The 22,989-nt window shown below is 40.7% G+C and overlaps 1 protein-coding gene across 7 annotated transcripts in view; it reads left to right on the top strand.

Moving 5' to 3' along the window:
• Window positions 1–22,989, top strand: part of LOC146327035 (glutamate receptor 3) — a 119,350-nt gene that overhangs the window by 85,042 nt on the left and 11,319 nt on the right. For 6 of the 7 annotated variants that reach the window (XR_014770623.1, XM_084719417.1, XM_084719416.1 and 3 more), the window contains exons 9-13: window positions 2,578–2,682; window positions 5,321–5,527; window positions 8,786–9,159; window positions 10,907–11,105; window positions 22,294–22,541. Coding sequence is in view for 6 of the 7 variants with exons in the window: in XM_084719417.1 (XP_084575543.1) it covers window positions 2,578–2,682; window positions 5,321–5,527; window positions 8,786–9,159; window positions 10,907–11,105; window positions 22,294–22,541 (1,133 nt within the window). In the remaining variant the exon portion in view is untranslated. The remainder of the gene's footprint in view (window positions 1–2,577; window positions 2,683–5,320; window positions 5,528–8,785; window positions 9,160–10,906; window positions 11,106–22,293; window positions 22,542–22,989) is intronic. The other variant, XM_084719419.1, reaches the window with a different exon arrangement.

The following is a 22,989-nucleotide window of genomic DNA, read 5'->3' on the forward strand; positions in this document are numbered from 1 at the left end:
GCATTTACATGGACCCTAATATTCTACACATAATCAGAATAGTAGCCCAATCAGAATAAAAATGCCTCATGTTAACGCTTCAACCAGAAGAGACTGGCCTGATCCAGCACTCAGGCTGAGAGGGGTGGTATAAACCTTTCATAATCTGTTCAATAAAAAAATAATTACAAAGTAAGTGTTTGTTTCGTTGTGGTTGGAATAAATATATTGCTTTTGTGCATGTGTGCCCCCTGTAGGAGGTTGGTGATTTCTGAGTTTCTGGAGGGGCAAAAATATGGCGGTAGAAAAACAGAACTGGGCAGTAGCTGATACAAATTTTCCTTCAAAAACCTTAAAAGATTTAAAGGAGAAATCTGTAATATATTTCCTGTACTAAATAATACAGTGAGCATGATATGTCATCAGAGATTAAGGAAACGTGAAGTGGAAATACTGGCTTCTCCAACAACTATGATACAGCCAGTATGTTCATTCCAGTCCAGAACATCTGTATTGTTTACCTGTTTCATGTTTATTAGAGTTTAAATTATTGCAAAATGCTCAGTAAATAAATTGTCTGTTTATGAGTCGTACAAAAATCATCAATAATCTTTTAGAAGAAGTAGAAAGTGTAAGTGTAAAACTAGGTTTTGAAACAAGCCTCTGCCTCTATAAAACACTGAGGGTTTTTTGCAGTCATGCGGGACCGGCAGAGCTGACAGGACAGTGCAGAGTAATGCTGATTGCCTTTCTCTACCTCTGTTAGGTAGCAGCACTGATGAGCCAAGCATCACAAGCCCTACAAATCACACACAGCCTGCGAGCTGATGGCTAAAAGTGTCCCATCAGAAGAATGATATAAGACTATTTCAGTGCCGTGGGATAGTGCAGATATGGTTTGACAGTAATTACCATTCAAATAACCAATTACTATAAAGGGGATCTACGAATTCCTCTGGCTCCTCTTCAAAATGGTAATTCCCAGCGGTACATTCACATTATAACTGGTACCATATGATGACCCCTGGTTTTATTTCATAACCTCACCAAGTTCTAAAAGACAGCTGTGAATTTCTCGTTAGCTGGATAAGTGTGGGCTCAGTCTGATATGACGTGTGATTATGCCGCCTGCCTCCGAGGCCTCTAAAGCCCACACTTCAGTTAGCATCACACGGCCCTCACAGCCATCCCCGCGCAGCGAGAGGGATGGAGGGAGAGAGGGAGAAAGGAGGTCGGGGGAGGGGCGGAGAGTGAGGGAGTGAGGGAAGATGAGACAGGCCGGGCAGCAGTTTGTCAGGACCTGGAGCCCCAGTCACCCCACTGACAGTTAGAGGATGAAGGTTCTTAGCTGTGACTGTCACAAGTGATGTATGGGCTGATATCTGTCCCAGCTGCTCGGGGTGAGATCAGGACTTCGCCTCTGGAGCAGCACTCCACGACACAGCTCCCCACAGTCTGTTTCCCCCGAGCGGCGCTTCGCAAATATCACTGTCGGACATGAGAATAAACATTCAGAGCTTTCTCCAGTCTGGCAAGTGCACTAACTGCACCACGGATTGAAGTTTGTGAAGTTTGCTGCTTTCTAGCGCCTCCATTTGGAGTTTAAAAACTCTGCACTGTTGTACACCTGTCTGGCCCAGACATTTAAAGATCTGAGGCACAAAGAAGAAAAAATGCAGACCAGATGTGACGGGGGGAAACCCTAGCCAGCAACAGTTAGACTATTGGCAGCAACATATGCAACACGTTTCATCGTGAGCCAGAGCAGCCATTATTTCAGATGGGCAAACAAACACTTGACATTGGTTTGACTTAAGCATCTGTACAGCAGAATGCAGCAATGGCAGGACTGTGCAGAAGAAAACTGTGGAGCCACTGGAATATTATGCTAAATTATTAAACGTGTATGCAGTTCACAGGCCTGAATATCAATTATTTACCATAAAACCTGGGGAGCTGAAGGTGGGAGGAATTGGAGTCGTCTGCCGTATGCTCATGCGGTTCAGTTCATGCACATTTGGTTATTTAAACAGACAAAACCATTAGCATATTTTGGTCGCACTTTCTTTCACAGTACACTAAAAAGAACGAGCCAACTACTATCACATTAGACAAAAACTAAAAGTAGTATGTTCACATTAGTTTACAGTACAGTTCCGTTGTAATGTTTCCCTGATTACTCTAATAAGGGTCTAATATTGTCTAATAAGGAATATATTATTTCAAGTTTTTGTCTAATTTAATACAAGGAACAGCTTGTTATGTCTTATTAGTGTACTGTAAAATAAAGTCTGACCCATATTTTCCCCCAGTCTTTGATCTTGATGGCACCAACTGCATGTTGAATGTGGAAATATCAATTCTTTGTTTATCCCATGCTCGGTCCACTTCTGCCGTTTTAGTATTCTGCTCACTCGCTGCTATTTTGAGTCAAACTTTAGGGCAGAGGGAGCAGGCCTCTGGGAAATGCAGTGTTGTTTTAATGAGCCCTGCATCGTGGCAGCTCCCAGTAATACTTAGAAGAACCCCTGCTATATGCTCTCTTAGATATCATCAGCGGGCAGGAATGCATCACTAACTACTGTTTTCTCTTTGCAGATTGGGTACTGGAACGAGTACGCGCGATTTGTAAATATTATGGACCCGCAGGTCTCCAACGACTCCTCAGTGGAAAACCGAACGATTGTGGTCACTACTATTATGGTACACTTTCCATGCAGTTTTAAATGTTTCACGTATTCTGCCACTCAAGGTCATGGTGTTGATTCCAATGAGTGATACATTCTGTCCTGGGCGGGTAGAACCACATCTTTTTTGTGTTGCTTTCCATCCACTCACTACATGTTGAAACAGTCGGTCCGACAGTCGGGGGAGTGTTTCAACTGTATCCGTGTGGGTGTCAAAGCATTTTGATTTTCCATACTTCAGTGGCCTGTCGTAGCAGTGACATCACAATAATGGTATAAATGATAATGGTTGACTCCATCAATTACAAAAAAAAAACTTACAAACGCATACGTAAGTAGACCTGTCTGTCCTCATCAAGTAAATGTTCAATGACACTCGGGATAGACTGGCCGAAGAATGACTAGAGGACGATGCTGCAATGGTTTCTCGAGCTGGGCAAAGCAAAATAAACAGTATTGGAGGAGGGATAAGTAGGTGTGGTACTTTTCCTTGTTATCGCCTCTCCAATCTATTTTGTATTGCTCCTACATGTGTTCTGTGTTGAAGTATCACTTCCAGGCAGTGATTTGAGGAAGGAAAAGGAAGATTTTCTGGGCATTTTTCCCAGACCAAAGTAATATAAACAAACAAAATACCTTAAATTTATACATTTATTTATTTTCAGCTGTATTTACTCTACTAAATGTTTCATAGCTGCCATTACAAATGTATTTGCTGACTGTATAATGGCATTATAATTACTTGATGCGATATCTTGTTTTCTGCAAACAAACATTTTAAAATGATGATAAGGAAAATGCGATAAGGATCTCCGCTATTCACGCACAGTCAGATTTGATTTGTATTCCGAGGCATAAGCCGGCGTCACTCAATTGCGAGCAGAAACATTTAACATCTTGAGATGAGAAAATACAGTCAGGAGGTAAACATGTGTTAACTGGAGGGAAACACTCAAAGGATCCAAGGTGAGGGAATACGTTCAGCACAGAACAAACAAACCATTGCTCTCCTACTTGCACTCTAATTGTATGTGGCTGTAATGACAATGCCTGCTCTCCTGAGCGGTCCTATTGTTTGATAATGATGATGTGCTCAGTAAGAGAAAAGATGAGCTACACCAGCGTTTTGAAAAGGAGAGGAAAACTAGCACGCTCCTGCTCTCCTGATGTAATTATTTTATAATTATTTTATTTATGGAGTTTTTTTTTTTCTTTTTTGCATTATTCTGAATAGCAAATAACAGCTCTTTTTTTTGGAATGAAACAGCCTTTAATTGCGCATTGGTGCAATGTGCTTGAATATGTTGAGATACTATGGGCACTCTCTGATCCCTCTCCTGTCACTGGCATTTACTTATGAAACCCATCCCCATTCCCATCCCCACCCATCTCTGAGCTGACCCACACCTTGCCTACTGTACCAACGACTCCCAGCCCCCATTCAAAACTCGTTCTGGCCTCCTGTCTTCTCCTACAGAACTGAAAAACTTTGTTCTCCTTTCCCCTCAACTCTCCTTTGTTATGCCACCAAATTGCATCCCAGGGCTCAAAATGGGTTGGGTGTAGAGTTATTATAGCTTTGTATATTTCATTAGTTGTTGTTTTTTCTTTTTCTTTTTTTTTTTTTCTTTTTTTTTTGTTTTTCAATTAAGTTTAAGTTTCAGTTAGTCTCCAGAGTGGGTTTGCTCATTTCAGTTTAGTTTCAGCATTAGTTTTAATTCTAAAAAATAGTATGGGGGCATTTATGTGTATTACAATATAAATACAACATTTTGTAAATTAAATTGACTCACAGTCATTTATACATCCCAGGCCTTTGGGACCAATGCTGATGCTAATATCAGGTAGTAAAAAAAATTCAATATTGATATATCTGCCAGTATTCTTTCTGCAGAATATAATATAGGTTGAGTATATCGAGTATCAAAATATATGTTAATATTTGATGAATTCTCCGACCATATAGAACCTGAATTAAAATAAAGCATCAAATACACGTAAAATGTTGCCTATGAAGCTAGAAAAGAACAATCTGAATTATGTTCTGTTACAAATAATCAGCTTTTATCGGCTTTTGTATTTTATTTAAACAAATATGGTGATATTGATATGGAATAATATAGCTGTGATTGACCAATATCAGGCCAATAAAATCAGTCGACCAATAAATCAGTCAGGCTCTAATAAACATACGCACTAATGCAAATTTAGTTTTAGTTAATTTTACACAATCTCTTTTTAGGTTTCTTTTTTTTTTCTTAAGTTTCAGTTTCTTTTAGTTATCTAAAATGTTTTTTCCACACATACTTTTAGTTTGTAGTTTAGTTTTTTCATTGACTATAATAACCTTGGTTGGGTGCATTGGGCTTGGTGTCTGCTGGCTGCCACGGCTTGATGAAAGCAGCGTGACCACATGATCACGCTGCTGTTATCAGTGTTTATGTGTGCATTTGCAGGGCATCATCTGTGTATGCATGACTGCATGGATGTGGTTATAGCAGCTTATACTATTTTGAATCTCTGTGTGTGTGCGTGTGGTGTCTGCAGGTGTGTGTGTGTGTGTGCACGGGGAGTGCATGTAAGCATATTTCTGTATAACTGAACGTGTGCCGGGGCATGGGAGTGAATAAACCAGCGTGTGTTTGAATCAACAGGAAGCTCCTTATGTGATGTACAAGAAAAATTATATGCAACTGGATGGGAATGACAGATATGAAGGCTACTGCGTCGATTTAGCATCTGAGATTGCCAAACATGTTGGAATTAAGTACAAACTGTCTATAGTAATGGATGGGAAGTACGGAGCCCGAGACCCCGAGACCAAGACGTGGAACGGGATGGTGGGTGAACTGGTCTATGGGGTGAGTACTGGGAGCCTCGATTTCGCTGATTACATGACAGTTTGCAAGGAACTTCAACATGAGAGGAGATCTCATTTTTCTGTCTTAAGGTTATCACCAACCCGTGGTGAACTCGTCAGCTCTTGCCCAGTTCAAAGTCTGATGCTGTCTCAGGAAGCTCAGCTGTGAGTGAATTTGTTGAATGCAGCCTCAAGCATTGGGGGAGTTGGTGATCATCTTGAGACGGAGAAAATGAAATCATTTCTCAGTGCTGTTCATTGCAATTAATCCTCCTTGCTTAGCCTAGAAAGCTGTGTCTCTGTCTTTCTCTTCTTACAGTCGAAACAGAGGTAGGTACATGAAAACAATGAGTCCATATGGCAAACACACTGTAATCGCTTTGATGAGTGAAAGATTGTATGCCTTTGAAGTGATTGTGTAATTATGTTCGATGTTTGATGTGTATGATGAATATGCCACGTTGTAAATTCACAGCTGAGAAAATCTGCTTTAGTATCAACAGCTAAATGGTGGCTTGCGGTTTCGAACAACAAGATCCATATGTGTTGTGCTCCATAAAGGTTGAACCTCGCACATTAGGGAAGGGTCATGCCGTGTTTTACATCTGACTCTCGCAGCACCTCAAGCATTCCAAAATTAGCCCCCCCTCCCCTCCCCCACGCTCCCACTTTCTCGCCTTTCTCCGAGGCCACAATAGTTGAACAGGGGCCAAATACAAAATGCATGAGGGTTAGAGCTTCCTCATCTGTTCAATTTCCCAACTATCAGCCTGAGAGATTGCTTGGTTTGATGTGCTATCGCCACCAAATTATCTTTCAAATGGGAAAAGTCCACTCCCCGCAGATGGAAGGTGAAAAAAAAATCCTAATCACGTTGCTGTCACGTCTTTCCAGGCCTGTTATTTTACAGCAGGTGGGCCGGTACTAATAGTTTTGTACATTTTGACCTTTTGACCAGTAAATTAATTTGATTTTAGTTGTCTTTTAAAGGTTAGGCCCGCGGCTGCTCTTTATTGCTTTGTTTCCCTTGCCATTGATTGAGTGCTGCTTACGCCTGCACGAGGATTAAATGGTTATAGCCCCTTCACGATGCTGTGTTGACAGGGTAAAGAAAACAGTCGTGTTTATTGGGTCTGTTTGTGTTGCTCCCAGTTTGACCTTGTAAGAAACATTTTCTGCCTCGTGCTGTTTCAATCCCAATGTTTTCTCAGTTTCGACATAAAAAGACAATACAGCACAATACAAAGAATTGTCCTTCACGGAGTGGCTCCTTTGAAGAGGAGCAGTTGTTTAATTAATCACACACACACTAGCTGCAGTAACACTGTCTAACGTGATTAATTATTTTCTTCTGCTTTTACAAAGAAACCCATTGTGATTTCTAAAAAGGCAGCACCACCTCCATGGATGTGTTTTGATAACATAATGTGATTGAAGCAGCAGAGCAAAGGAGGGAGATAAAGAGAAACAGCTTGGAGAATTAAAAAAATAAAGCTAATGCCAGAATAAGCTGTGTTTGGGAAATCCAGCCTACTGAATGGCATTTGGCTCGCTGATCTTTTTGTGCACAGCAACCTCTTTACTGTACGTTCTTCAGTTTAAATTATATGCATATACTGACAAAGTTTACATTCGTTATGAAGACTTCAGACAACTCACTATTTTCGTTTAATAAGCAGTTTTAATGTAAACAATTCAATTGAATCAGCTGGAGCCCCAAAGCAAGATGTAGTAAAAATTCATTTTTAGTAGTGGTTTTAAGTGGAAACAGACAACTTTTCAACAATCCCCACAGTGTATCCAAGTGATGTTATAGACCCTTTTAGTGTTGTGTTGTGTTTAGTGTTGTCATGATTACAACACACTGTTAGATGGAGGCGAAAAAAAGGAAAAGCTGGTGGTAAACATGGGTAACTCAGAGTTGTAGGCCACTTAACCAAGTGACAATGGCAGCTTGTGTTGCTGGGTGGCAGAATGCTCATTGGCTCAAAATTTTATGGCATACCAGCTGCTACTGTCAGTCAAACTCACAAAATGTAACTTTTTTAAACATCAAAATACAACCGATCCCCTTCTGAATTCAAGTTTCAGAACAGAACAGAAAGAAACAAAATAAAACTCACCAAAAGCCTTTTGGTCAGTCTTTCCATTGTTATAACAATCTCTGATTTGACCAACTCTGATTTGGTTGAAATAAATCCATAATTCACCATGCTAGGTGTGAAACTAGTCTGGCTCTACAGGCTGTTTTCCTCTCACTTGTCTTCTGTACTGTGCTGCTCAATAAGCCTACATCACAGCGCAGTGGCTGTCACTCATGTAGACCATCAAAGTAGCAAAATAGAGTGACAAAAATTTCTCATGTATCATCAGTATATGATATATTTAGCTGATCGACTGACCCTATTTGAAAATAAAACCTATGGTAATGATGTGTATTACATAGTAATAACAGTTTGTGTAACATTATTGCTTCACACAAACAAGCAACTAACACCGGGATAGATGTCAGGGTGGAGGGGAGTAACATTAGAAGAAGACATTTGTTTGTTTGTTCACTCATAGTCTGTAAAATCGAGCATTAATCTACCCATGAAAAATCGTGTCCAGTGGCAGACAGATGAGAGCAAAGCTTACAGGGAGCCAATATAAATCTGGACGGTGTCATTATTCTATAGCCATTACACTGTACAATCAACATTTACTTCATTATGAGTTAAGTTAAAGCAGCATAGTTGTCTATTTCCACTTTACGGAATAAAACAATTGAAAAGTTTTTCCCTCTCCTTTGGTCCTGATTAAGGAGGCATTTGGTCAAAGATGACTCAAACACCCATCTGCCTCGGTGGATGTTTTCCAGGCTGTTTCTCTGGAAGTCTTGCAGTTGCCTCGTGAGCTTTTTCTCCCTCTTACCTTCAGATGTGGCAACATTTCAGTAAAAAATCTGATGAATCTTGCAGTTCAGAAACTCAGATATATTAAAGCTAACATCCGAGGTCATAACACTGTCCAAATGCAGTGTGTGTGTGTGTGTCTGTGTCTGTGTGCGTGTGTGTGTGTGTCTATGTGTGTCTTTTCAGCCAATGTGCCACAGCCAATGACTTACTTCTTATAATCATGTTTAAAATGTGTGATAACAACATTGTTTTATTCTGTCTGCAGCTCCAGTCATTCACACACACACACACACACATGTAAAATGACCTGTTTCTTTATGCAGGTCATGACTAATGCTTGCTGTGCATGTCCCTGTTTCCAGAGAGCAGATATAGCTGTTGCACCTCTCACCATTACTCTGGTTCGAGAGGAGGTGATAGACTTTTCCAAGCCCTTTATGAGCTTGGGCATCTCCATTATGATAAAGAAGCCGCAAAAGTCCAAGCCTGGCGTTTTCTCCTTCCTGGACCCGCTGGCCTATGAGATCTGGATGTGTATAGTGTTTGCCTATATTGGGGTGAGCGTGGTCCTGTTCCTGGTCAGTCGGTTCAGTCCTTATGAGTGGAACCTTGAGGAACAGGATGAGACCAAAGACCCCCAGACACCCCCCGATCCCCCCAATGACTTTGGCATCTTCAATTCCCTCTGGTTCTCACTGGGCGCCTTCATGCAGCAGGGCTGTGACATCTCTCCCAGGTAGGTCAGCTCCAGTAGACGCCAGGAGAGGACAGCAGAGATATAGATACAGTCCAAAAATAGACTACTACTGCAAGAAGTTTTAACTGCAAGTGATAAGACACGTTCTTATAGGGACAGTGTGGATTATTTGAAGTGGAGTTGTATGAGGTACTTATCTGTAGTGAATTATCTACAATAGATGACAGTCAGCACACCCCAAGTTTTGGAAAAACACCAGTACCAGCCTGGTATTATGTGAGTGTGCAGGTGTCCTCTGGGATCTGTGTGCTGTAAATTGTGCCATCAGAGGGTGTACGTATGTAGTATCAACAGAACTGGGGTCCAGGGGGCCCGCAGCTGTCCCTGTCCCCTCGTCTGTTCGAGACTACAAGAGAGGGCTATATTATAAATTCACTGCTTTACCTTGCTGTCGGACAGACATTTCCGAGGGTAAGCCACTGTTATACAAGCCACATATGTCTCTCTCTAAAGCCACCAGTCTCCTTTTACAAATATAGTCATTTTAAGATGCAGAATGTGGGAGTTGCTAGTCTGCCGGTTAGTATGTTAATATTACTGTGTGATTTTTGTGAATCAGAACAACAAGGTCACACACACAAAAAAAACCTGACTGAAGTAGCATTAGACCCACAAGGTTCTGTTCTACAAGGTGATACTACAGATTTCACCTGTGGAGTTTGGTTTGTTTGGAGAGAGCAATATTTGGCTTATTTAACAGTGGTTTCCTGTCAGACAAGGTTGTCTGCCTGCAAGGTAAAGTTGTGAAAATATTGTAAATATAGCTTCCACTTAAACTGATATTGATTTTTGTAGGTGGGCCTTTTAATTGGTGGCTAAAATACATTTTGCTGCGGACACTGTCCACAGCAGTACATTGCTTAGCTTCCTACGCTGGTACGCCTGCTGCATCTCTAAACTGGGGGCATGTTGACCACCATCTATTGTCATACACTAGAGCTGCAGTAATTGATCAACTATTATATTAATTCCAACAATTTTGAAAATCAATTTGTCTGAGTATTTTTTTTAAAAGAAAAAAGGTCCAAATTCTGATTTCAGCTTCTTAAATGTGAACATTTTCTTCAGTTTCTTTACTCCTCTGTGACAGTAAACTGAATATCTTTGGGTTGCAGACAAAACAAGACTTGTGAGGATGTCACTTTAGGCTTTGGGAAACATTTTTCACCATTTTGCACATTAAGACTAAATAACTAACTGATTGATCAAAACAAAAAAAATCAGCAGATTAACCAACAATGAAAATAATCATTAGTCATAGTCCTATAATGCAATGATAAGTACCTCATACAGACCCACTTAAAATAATTTGATCTGTCCCTTTAATAGCATCAAGCATCTTACTGTCCTCTACCTTTAGGTGCTCATAATTTGAAGCTAAACTCATTTCACATTTATTGGTGCTATTATATGTGTAATCGAGTTTGTCAGTTTGTATGGTGAAATTACCATCACCAAAATGGTTTCATCAATACTTTCTTCAGGCTACGAACTGAACTTTGACCCTGAGTGTTTCACAGCCAATTAAAGGCAGAGTAGAGTACATTTCAAACAACTTGTACCACTTTCCTCAGAAATGTGCTGTGTACAAGGAAATTCTGATGACAATGCAATTAAACGCATTAAACACAACTGGTAGATCTTAGCAGGCTGATAGGAGCCTCATGCTACTGTGTAATTACATTCTGCGTTTCCCTGTCGTCAACCCCCCCTCCCCCCCTCACAGGTCTCTGTCGGGCCGCATCGTCGGGGGTGTGTGGTGGTTCTTCACCCTCATCATCATCTCCTCCTACACAGCCAACCTGGCTGCCTTTTTGACAGTGGAGAGGATGGTCTCTCCTATAGAGAGTGCCGAAGATCTGGCCAAGCAGACAGAGATAGCATACGGCACTCTGGACTCAGGCTCCACAAAGGAGTTTTTTAGGGTGAGTACGATCCGGAAACTGTTCTTGCTAACAACACTTTTAGAAATAAAGGTGCTAACAAGAACCATAAAGGGTTCTCTGGCTTGTCCCCATTAGAAAACCGAAAACCCTTTTATATTATGTGTTAAAGAACCCTTGTCGAAAGAGTTCTTCAAGGATTTCAACAATCCCTGAAGAACTCGTCCTTCCTCTTTTAGGAACCGTCTGGAACTTAGAACCATCTGTGAGAGGTTTCACCCAGAACTAGCTGTAAGAGGTTCTACAGAGAATTGTGTAATGGTTCAACCCAGAAGCCTCTCTGGGGGTTCTATTCGGAACTTTTCCACTTTCTGAGGATGCTTATAAGAACCCACTCACAGGGTTCAACCGAGCACCTTTTTAATATTCCAGGGGTTTTACCTTGGAACCCACCAAGGGGTTCTACTGAAAACATTTTTATATTCCAGGGGGGTTATCTAGAACCCAAACAGAGGGTTTTATTTTTATTTTCCAAGTGTTTTATCGAGAACTCACCAAAGGGGTTCTAAAAGAACCTTTTTCATATCCCAAAGGTTTTATCAAGAACCCATCAAAAGCATGGAAAAGAAGGAAGCATGGAACCCTCAGTCTTACAAAGAAACTTGACTAACCCTTTTTTTCTGTGCAGTTTGCTTTCAGCTAAAAATGGGAAAAAACACACAAAGGCCTAAATATTTTTACACTCTCAGGCTTATTGTATCATAAAAACTACTCTGTGTAATGTCCTTGATAAACTCCTCCTTGCAGCTTTTCTATTGTACCTCTAATACAGCACTCCTGACCTGTGCGAGATTGCTCCAAATGAGGCATGTTGACAGAGAAGCAGTTCTTGAACTCTTATGACATGAACGTGAAATTTATGCGGCAGTACTGCAGCGTGCAACCTTGAGGCACTGGGGCTGTCAGCAGAAAGTGTGATAACAACGTGGAAGACTCAGAGGTGATAAAAACAGGAGGCTAATCAAAGTGCCCGCATCAGGCTCAAACTCAGAAGGGTCAGCTCATGAAATATAATTAGCTAGCCGGCCATGGCTGGCAAATTGGACCTGATGAAGAAGAGCCCTGTAGGTCAAACAGAGCAGTCTGAAAGACGGTTCAGATGGAATAAGCAATATGTCTGTCGGCATGAGGGACTAGCCAGGCAATTAAGACATAAATTAACTAAAATCTGAAGCGAAAGTATATTAGTCTCTGAAAGGCAGCCACATGCTCACCAAGCAGGAGTTAAACAGCGCTGCAGATCTTAATACGTATCTTTTCAACCTTCTGCTGTGAAATCCATAGATGCTTTAGCTTGTGGCGGGGCTACATCCGCAGCCCAATCCTTTGCATTTGCAGAGCAATAAGTTGAAAAAGAATTAATGAAACAGCACTCTGGCTGTGATGACGAAAAGGCAATATGACAGTCTTTTATCTTACGCTCCCTCATTACTCATCAGCAGGAGAGAAACAATTCATATGTTTCACAGCTGCAGCCTGTTGGCAGAAAGAGCAATTCATTTGTATTACCCCTGGGTTGAATTGCTCTGAACAACAAAATGCAAAATCAAATCCATGTTTTTTCACACAAAGAAGGACAAGATAGCAGAGTTAAATATTTGAAAGAGTTTAGTTTTAAGACTGTACACTCTGGTACAGAGTAGATAAAGGTTGCACTTTAACAGAACAGATCTGTACTGTAAACCAAAGTGTGTTTATATTCCACTGTAAGATCCTTATTAGACTTCATTAGAGGGTAATTAGGGACACATTACAACTGAGCTACACTGTAAACTAAAGTTTATTATTTCCCACTCTTACACCTTTATCAGACTTTATTAGAGGATGATTTGGGACACATTACTGCTGCATCTCCAGTTAAAAACAACGTGAACCAGATCTACCAAGTAAAGGCCGAAATTATAGAGGTAGAGGAATATTTATTTCATTGAGGATAAATAGGTGATTTTAGTTTACAGTACAGTTCTGTTGTAATGTGTCCCTAATTACCCTTCACTTAAGTGTAATATAGGCCTAATCAAGGATCTGATACCGTCTAATTATAGTCAAACGTAGCATTTCTAGTTTTTGTTTAATGCAAAGTATGGCTTGTTACATTATATTAGTATAATGTTAGATGTATGGTGTCTAATTAGGCTATAGCTGTGTTTATTTACTGACTAATAAAGAACATATTAACAAGTACAGCTTGTCACATCTTGTTAGTGTACTGTAATATAAAGTGCAACCAAGATAATTTATCATTGGAAACATGGCACATAACACACACAACAGCAGCGCTTTATTCTCCATTCAACACCTCAATAAAAAGCCTGTCATCACCTTTCCTTCCATCTGAGGTGCTGCTGTAAGTGTATACGCAGTTTACGTTGTTGTCACACACGTGATGGATGCCAATTACAGATTACCGACAATGGAGTCACCGCAGGTCTGGTGGTGGAACAATCTGCGAGGTGGTCGGGGAGTCGCAGTTTTCAACTTTTCTGTATAATGAGTGTCCTAGTTACATCCCAGAGTCTTCAAATAGGAAATGACATGTGTGAACCGCTATTCCAAGGGACTTTTAATTAAAGCTGTGGAGGGCTGACAAGGAAAAACACACACTGATTAATAGGAGTTAAAGTTCTATTTCAGATCTGTTTTTCAGGAAATACATTCGGGCTTAATTAGACCCATACGGCATCAACCAGCTGGAAATTTTAAATCAAGTCCAATGTTTCAAACAAGACATATGTCATCATCTCTGCCACCACCGGCCTTTAATTTTTGATGATTTCACCTGGTTCATTTTCACAAAGCTGCCTGACAAGCAGAGCAAATTTAGTAATGTTGTACATTTGTAAAATCCTCTCTTTTGCTCCCTTTCCAAGCAGAAAGCAACGAATAAGATGCACGGCTGCAGAACCTTCATGTGTTTCATGAGTGAAATTATCTCTTCGTCTTCTGTGGTTTAAGATTTTCCTCCAAGACTGCTTCCTCAGCTCCTGAAAAATTGACAGTTTGGACACACAGCTCATTACCTGACAGTGGCAGTATTCACATCACCGCGTGTCTTCATTTGGCAGTGGGAATGCGGGGAAGCTGCAGAGGAATTTTCAAAGCGAGAGGTGCTAGAGTAGATCCCCCCCCTTGAAAGCCCCCGATTCTGCCGCTCGCAACCAACTAGGACAGCTGGCCTGGGAGCCCATTGACGTGCCCAGTGGAAGTCTGAATGGCTCCAGGCGCTTGGCATTGCAACTCTACCCGCGCTTGGCTCCTCTTCCCCAGACTACCCCTGCTTGTTTGGGCACCCTCTCCTCTCCTCTGTCTCCAGCCTGTCTGTTGCTTTACCTTGAGACAATGCGGGATAGCTTCAAGCTTTGTGCTGCTCGTCCTCAGCATAGCAGCTGTCATGTGCCACTGCACCGCTGAGATTTGTTTCATCATTTTAATTCCTGTCACGGATCTTTTCATGCAGTCAGTCGAATATTTGTGTTTTGGATGATTAGAAAATGATGAGTTGCACCAGCGAGGCCATGTTTATCCTCTTGATGAGGTTTTATTCCATGCAAAGGCTTGGCTCTGTTACATTTTGAGATGTACATTGAAGGAGAAGCTGGATGGTAATAATGGCTGAGATGATAAAATGGGCTGATGTGGCTGTTTAATTACGTGTAAAGACCGGGGTGAGACCATCAAAGACAACCACACTGCTGTCCCATCATGCACCTCATTTAACAGCGTAACAATGAAAGAATGATAATTGCACAGAGAAATGAGACCACAGCATTGTTGTACTGTTCCCCCTCAAAAGATTATACATTACCCAAAGCCTCAAGAGCAAACATCATGCATCTTACTGATCTGAAGGTGTGCATGAGATGGCTACAACAGCTTGAGTGCAGTCAGCAATGCATTTTACTAAGCATGAAAATCAATTTCACGTCTCAGCTACTGTGGAGCAGACACTATAGCTTCTTCATGGTCCAACACAATGTTTAATAAGTGTCTTTTTTTATGCAGAGCAGACCTGCATTAGGCCGGAGCTGCCTGAAGAGCAGATTTGTACAAGAAATCCTAAGGTTGCCCTGCAATCATATGCATTGTAACACAATTCCCCGAGCTCTTGTCACTCTGTGGTTCAGTACAGTGCTGAGTGAAGCGGAGGCTCCTATAAAGATTAGAGCCTGTTTGCATAAAAGGGAAAGCTGACAAAAGTGATGATAGAATAGTGTGAGATAGGCGTAACCTCTGAGGGAACGTGCTGTCCTCAGAGGGCCTCGTCGAACTTTAGATGAGCGGCAACAGCAGGCGCGAGAGGAGCTATTGGAGTCCAGCAACAAGCATCAAAGACGAGCGATTGGTATTCAGGGCGTAGCGTGTGGCACTTCAATGACAAAGTGCACCCCCAGAGCCTCAACTTTCATTTCTGCATACTTGAGATACAGGTAGTCCTGGCACACAGGATATTGGGGGAAAGTGGTGATGTCCACAAACAAAATGGAAGGAAAGTAAAGTAGAAGGAAATGTAGTGGTGGGTGTTTGGAGATGGCATTTAGATACACGAGCGGTGAAGCGTATGTGGGAGAGGCCATAATGAAAGCAGTCTGCGACGCCAAAGGAAGAATAAAAAACAGGCTGCAGTTCGGAGGGCAGTGGACAGAGGTCTGGAAATGCTGCATAACTCAGAATCAATACAGATTAAGTGGTTGTTTAGAATGGAGAGGGCAATTTCTCTGACTTTGGACTTTAATCACTTGTCCCTTCTCAGACATTTTAATGACATTGTCCTAGACTTCTGGGACAACAAAATCTCCCATTTCTAGATTTACTAATGATTTTTGAAAATACAGAAAAGCACCTTTTTTTCCTGCCCATTTCAGTGCATCACAAGCAACTTTAAAGGCTTTAATTATTCTGTCCAACAACCATTTTATCTCTGCACTGTGAAGTGATGCTTTAGGGGTGGCATTTAGTCAAAAAGAGTGGAGAGTTATCTTCTAAGGTGATGGTAGGCAATATAGGGCCTGCGGGCCGACTGTGGCCTTCCAACAAAATTATTTGAACTGAAAAATAACAAGTTGCATTCAACCTTTCCATGACTTTTTTAACTGTACTGTAGACACTAATGATAACAATAATAATAATAATAATACCATGACTGAAGGACCTTGTGAATTCATTTTAGCATTTTTGACATGACAGATTTGCACCTCACAAACATAAATAGGTGGCAGTATTAGAAAAATGGTGGACAAGACATTTTTTTTCTCTCAGGCAGCAGCAACATCAACAACAGTACTTTTGTTTAACCATAAATGAAGCAGGCTCCTTTTTATTGTGTGTGAATAACTTAGCATGTAAATCTCCACTCTCATTGTGCAGCACAGAACTGATGTTACCATACGAGTAATTTATTAGCACTTAAGAATTAGTGTTTAAGTTCTGTTAGGGAAAATGACAGTTGGAAAGAGTAAATATTGGACTTAGTTGGCCAGATAAATTTAAAGTCAAGATAAGATGAAAAATGCCTTTTTAATCCAATTAGATCATGTCCCAGTCATATTGTGTACCTATTTATGCCAAAAATACAGAAAAATAAATTATTTTGTATTCTTATATCAAACTCCAGTCATGTTTTTTCCTGTAAAACAAATATGATGTGCTTATGAAGGCTTGAACCAACCAATTTTAACCAATAATGTCATGACATCCAGAGCTAAGATTCATCTGTTAACTTGCTAGCAACAGCATGGTAAGTCAAGTTAAGACATACCCAGTTTTCAACATTAAAATCAAACTCCTCCCAACGTCATATCCCACCCGCTTATCCTGTTTCACTTGGAAATACATTGTGATATTGAGGTGTGATAGTTGAATTGTAGTTCCATCAAGAAAAAAAAAAGCTGATAATATGTGTTCTGTCTATAGCTTGTTTCTGCTGCCCCCAAGCGCAGGTTTTAAAAAAGGATACCAGAAAATATTGCATGCCTGTTTCTCCACCATCCATAAAAAAGTACTTTATGTTGGCTAGGTTTGGGTACTGAAACACAGAGCCAATGTGGCACTGGTTCCTATACAACCAGTAAAACCAAAATAGTTGCTCTGTGGTGCGGACGTTACATACACATCACCAACTGCTAGTTGATATTACAAGGAACGCTTGCGCTACATGGCTCTGGCAGCAGCCTTCCATTAGCTAGTAGCTACCTTAAAGATGATTAAAATGTTGAGCTAAACAGTTTAAAGTGTGGCTGTATTTTACTAGAAAGAATTCCAACACCAAGCCGGATGTTTAAAAACAACTGTGTGTAAAGGGAGGAAGCATCTGACGGTGCATGGGACACACTTGAACACGGGGGAAGATGCTTGACTGCTTGTGTGACCCAATGCCAAACACATCAGCTGGCAGGTTGTGGACGTCCCTGACCCTGGTGATGGCGAGCAAAGCCATAAAACACTAGATGTGACGTGTCATAATTAATCACCATTTATATCTGTGACGTGGAGACGACTGATGATGATGACAGCAGCCTTTCCTCAGGTTAGCAAATATGATCGTATTTCTGCAAAAGAATTGCTGAAGTTTGAAGCTAAGTTTGTCCCAAAATCAAAACTACATATCTTTCCCTGCTCTGTAGTGTTTGTAGATACTGTTTTCTTTGTAGTAGAAAGGAAAGTACAGGGTGTCCATAAAGTCTCTTTGCAATTCAACAAATTTATTACAAAAGCAAATGAATAGACAAATCTGTTGAAATTATTACAAAATGAAAGTAGATATTGAGTTTTTTTGCCTTATTTAATACACCTCTATATGGGCACCATTAGTTGCACGAAGCACATCAAGACGGTACTCGATTTCAAGCCGTGTTCGCTGTAGCATCGCCTCATCAATGGTGGCAATGGCATCAGTGATCTTTTGCTTCATGTGTGAAGCATGAATGTGATTAAAAACTTTGATAACCATAGTAGAATACATAGATCAAATCTGATTAACATATCTCATCAATTGCTTTTGTAATCATTTTTTTAAAATTGTAAAGAGACTTTGTGGACACCCTGTAGTTCTGGTAGATTTTAGTGCAGAGAGAAAATAGTTCCTACATGAAACTGCTCACCACAAAATCTGTGGATTATCTTGAGTAACTGGGTAATGATTGTTTTTTGTTTTTTAAATTTTTTTTTGTTTGTTTATATGTTTATTTCTTTTTTTGTTTGTTTTTTGGTGCTTGGAGCACCACAAGCTGAGTGCCATTACATTGCAGAGAAGACAGACATTTCTTTGGCCAATATCCCCAAATCTCTACAACTCATACAAAAAATATCTAAATAAATAGCACTGCAGGCCAGGTTAAAAGCTTCATTTATTGTTTTTTGGTGTAAGTATACTTTAAACCGTCGACTGTCTCTCTGTTCAAACTTTCCTTTGCAATGACAAAAGCTGCTCTTTAATGTCGTCATCCAAGACGTTACCCAACCCTAATTTTGTCCACTTTTCAGAAATCTAGAATTAACTGGCAGATGCTTGTACCTAATTGCAGACCCCCTCTCGCTCTAAGGAAACCTTCATTTGTATGTGCATGTATTAGTGTGCCTGACTGGCTGTGTGTTCGTATGTGCCTGCGATTTGGACGTGGTGAATCGAAGACTTCTCCCCAGAAGAATAATTAGCAAGAACCAGTTTTTCCACTGGCGTCCCTCTGACCTTGTCTGGCTGAAGGCATGTCCTGTTCTCTTTATTCGTCATGTTAGGTCCCCAGGCTGGAAGAACAGACCTCGGTTTGTCTTTATGACTATTTCAAGACAGCAGGAGACTCACTGCTTCAGACAGATTTGCAGGAGGAACACCTACACAGATGATGTAACTGTGTCGCTTAGGTAGGAGGGTTGGCTGAGATTGACTATTTACGTACATCATTATGAATACAGCAACATTATGATTGCTTTAGTATAATTTAAATACATTAAAAAGGAGGAGGACTGTGCAGTTTGCAAGTTACCCAACACAGACTCGTGTTTCTTTGTACTTTATACAATAGCTATCAAATGTAGCTACTCCTTGTTAATTGTCTGGAAGCTCATTTAGCATACAGCAGTATGTTCTAACAGGGCCATTATATGGTGTGAAGGAGAGCCACGTGTATAAAGCTGTATTTATGGCAGTATATAATTGCTCAACAAATTGTCTGTTCATCGATGATGGACTTTTTCAGTCATTATTGCCTAATTGAATTTTAAATGACCACCGTAGACCGGAATGTGAATGATTACATTTTAAAGGAGATGAGGGTAGACTTTCAATGCATTCTTGTGTGTTCGTGTGTGTGTACTGTGTGTGTGTGTTGCTTTGAGTTTGCATATTGTGTGCCAGCAGTCAATAATCAAATATCTTCTTTCCCTGCTGGGCTCTCTCACTGTATCTTGTTTTTCTCTCTCTATCAGAATCTGCCTTTAGCGTCTCACTGGTGGCTTTAGTTGCAGTGGAATCGGCCTATTTAGGTTTTGGTCGCACTCCGTCTCCGCTCTGATATTGATGAATTGACTTCATAAAGCACTGAGGCAGCACACTCTGTCGTCAGTAATCAATGCCCAGATCCATTCTTTTCTCTTCATTTGAGGAGGCGTCTGGAGCTTTCCCACTGCAGAGCAGATGAGCCCCGGGTCTTTGGGGAAATTGTCCTCCAAACTAGTGTCCTTTCCATGATGTCTGACACATGCAAATTGAACACATTTAAAAAGACTGTCAACAAAAACATCACTTCGAACTCCCCGCGCCCCTCATCCATTGTGTTTGCATTAAAAAAAGAGTGGCCGTCGCCCCAACTTCAAGGCTGTTTCATCTGAGAACATTCATCATGCAGACTTTTTAATTTGTGTTATGTTGCTGTCTCATCTCATCCTCTCCATTGGCCTGATGCTCTGTGGCAGATGCCTACAAACAAATTGTATATGATTACATAAAGGCAATAAAGTACTGTCACTAGGTCAAGGTTAATGTTTTTGTTTATTAATAGAAGTGCATTAGAGATGGATGTGCTCCTGTTAAGGGGGCTTTTAGCAACCCAGTTCAGGACAGTGATGAGTCTATGTGCTGATTAGTATGTTTGGACATGCAAAGCCACAGAGCTCAGTAACCTTGAGCAGTTATCTAAGTGTACTTTAAAATTCCCATGAAATCAAAATTGAACTTTAAGTGTTTATCACATTGCCCATGCGTCACTTATACACCAGTATCTGGCCCAGCAATTGTTTTGTAGATATTCTCTGGTATTTTTTTTAACAGTATTTCAGAATTTGTCTTTTCCTGGAAAATTATTTTAAGATATTGATAACTCATCATGCACTCTGTTGCATACGCTATATTTGCATCCATGAAACTCTTTCTTTCTTATGATGCAGCAGAGCATGGATGAGTATACATCCATTCACCAGAAAGGACTGGAATGATTCTGGGGCACAGGCCTCACTGTACAAAAACACACCTTAAATGGATCATATTTTATCGAGAAACTATTTCTCCTTTCTGTTCTGTCCTGTTCAGCTTCAACTCTCAGTGATTTAATCACAGAGTTGATGGACATGCGGCTGTAGCAACTTACTTTATGCTGAGGTAGCTAACCATAGCTGTAGCCTCCCAGTGAACACAACTGGGCACTGGGACAAAGACAGCCTTTGAGACTGACGGGGGAATACAGTACCAAGGTCATCTTCTAAATTTCCTGATGGAAAAATAGTTTTACTTGTTGCTAAAGTAACTTAGCTACCAGCTAACTGCTGTTTGCTCAGTAAGCCGTGACTCAGCCCTGTGGTACCAGGAGCCACACCCAGAAAGAAGACCACCTTGGTACTGTGGCACTTTCACTGTTGACAAACTGCCTGTGTTCACTGGCAGTACTCAGTCTGGAAAGAGTCGGCTGCTATACCTGCTGAACATCATCATGCTTTGTCTTTGTGAGCATGTTAGCATGCTGATATTAGCATTTAGCTCCGAGCACTGCTCTGTCTCACAAAGCTACTGTGGGTGTAGATTCTTGATAAATGACTATGAAAATTGTTGCTGATTATTTTTCTGTCAGTCATCTAATGAATTAATTGGCCAAGCATTTCACTTTTCAACATTGCTAAACTGATGAATTGTGGCTTTGTGAGGTAGAAAACACCAGAGGGAAGTATCTCTAACAGATGCTGGTATATCAACAGCTTGTCCATATTCCATTCACAAACCCTCTGGTTGACAGTAGATCTTTGGATTCAGACGGCTCTTGAACACCATCCAACCCCTTCGTCTTTCTCTGGCCTTCACCAAAAAGAAGTCTTTTTTTTCTTTATGTGGGATCCAGTCTGCAGCGCACACAGTGCCACTCGGGAACTGGCTCATCACTGCTTGGACCAGGATCTGTTCAAAGTGTGAAATGCCTATGCCAAAATAAATCCAGCGGCATTGAATAATTTAATTGATGCTTATTATAGATAGCGCTCAACTCCCACAGATTTTACAGGCTCACTAAGCCTGACCCCAGGCGCTGGGAAAATGCTCATCTGTGTCACTTTGTGATGGGTTGCCTTGTGTCTCTGTAACCCGCTTTCTTGTTCACTTCTCTTGCTTCTCATGCACATTACCTCTGAGTCACAGTGGAGATGTTACATTAAGGGCAGTGTTGTTGAAATGAATGACTGTAATATTGCTACAAGTTAAAATTAAGTCTATAAACCAAGGTTCAGATTCACTAACAGAAATTGGTCGAAAACTTTTGCAAGCACTGTTAACAAAAGTTTAATTATTGAGGATATTTTTTCATAACCAAATCTACAAATGCCAGTATTTCTACTAAAACCCAATTTACATGACATTTATGCACTGCACAGGAGATGTGTGACTGTCATTCACACTCAGTGGATTTAAGCCTCAAGTTGCTACACAATATTTGAAAAGTATGTTTATACTAATGAAGAGAAATGGATTTTGTAAATTCTTGTGCTTCATGATCTTGTATAAGTCCACCAGCTATATTTTCTGGAAGTATTTGAAGATATCACACCACCACTTTCCGAGATGTCTTTGAATACTTCGCGATGCCAGTTTAAATGAAGCGATCATTAAGCACAAAAATCCTACAAAATCCATTAAATGCGTGTGATTTTTTTCGGGAATTCTGAACAACTTCTTTTTCTCCTCTTCTTCTCTGCACAGCGATCCAAAATAGCAGTGTATGAGAAGATGTGGTCATACATGAAATCCGCTGAGCCCTCAGTGTTTGTTAAGACCACACCCGATGGCGTAGCCCGGGTACGAAAGTCAAAGGGCAAGTTCGCCTTTCTCCTCGAGTCCACCATGAACGAGTACATCGAGCAGCGGAAGCCATGCGACACCATGAAAGTGGGCGGGAACCTCGACTCGAAAGGCTATGGCGTGGCGACGCCCAAAGGCTCAGCATTAAGGTGGGTGGAATAATATAACAATATTCTCCATGTTGTTATAGTATTCCACCTACCCTGATGTCCCCCTGTTGTCATTGTCTTCTCTTCTTCTTCTTGTTTTTTTTGTGGACACAGAGGTAACGGTGGTATGCCTTTTAATGCACTTGGATACAACAGTGATAATCAATGCTTTACAGTATTTTTATATATGTGATAAGAGTTGCTAATTTCCAGTAGAGGAATCAAATCCAGATAATACGCTAAAGCTAACAATCATTTCATATTTATGTCTCTCTTACTATTGCTTTTCTCTCTCCTTCGATCTCTCCTTCTGTCCCGTGTGCTGTCCTACCTGACTGTTGTGTTGTCACTTTTAATTTAACAGTTCAATGGTTTTTCAATTTAGCCTTTAAAAGCTGCGCTGTCACTTGTGACGAATGTTAATTGCATGATGTTTGTTGTTGTTACT

The sequence above is a fragment of the Lutjanus erythropterus genome, chromosome 5, assembly GCF_056507025.1.
Source record: "Lutjanus erythropterus isolate fLutEry1 chromosome 5, fLutEry1.hap2, whole genome shotgun sequence".
In the NCBI taxonomy this organism is placed as follows: domain Eukaryota; kingdom Metazoa; phylum Chordata; class Actinopteri; order Lutjaniformes; family Lutjanidae; genus Lutjanus; species Lutjanus erythropterus.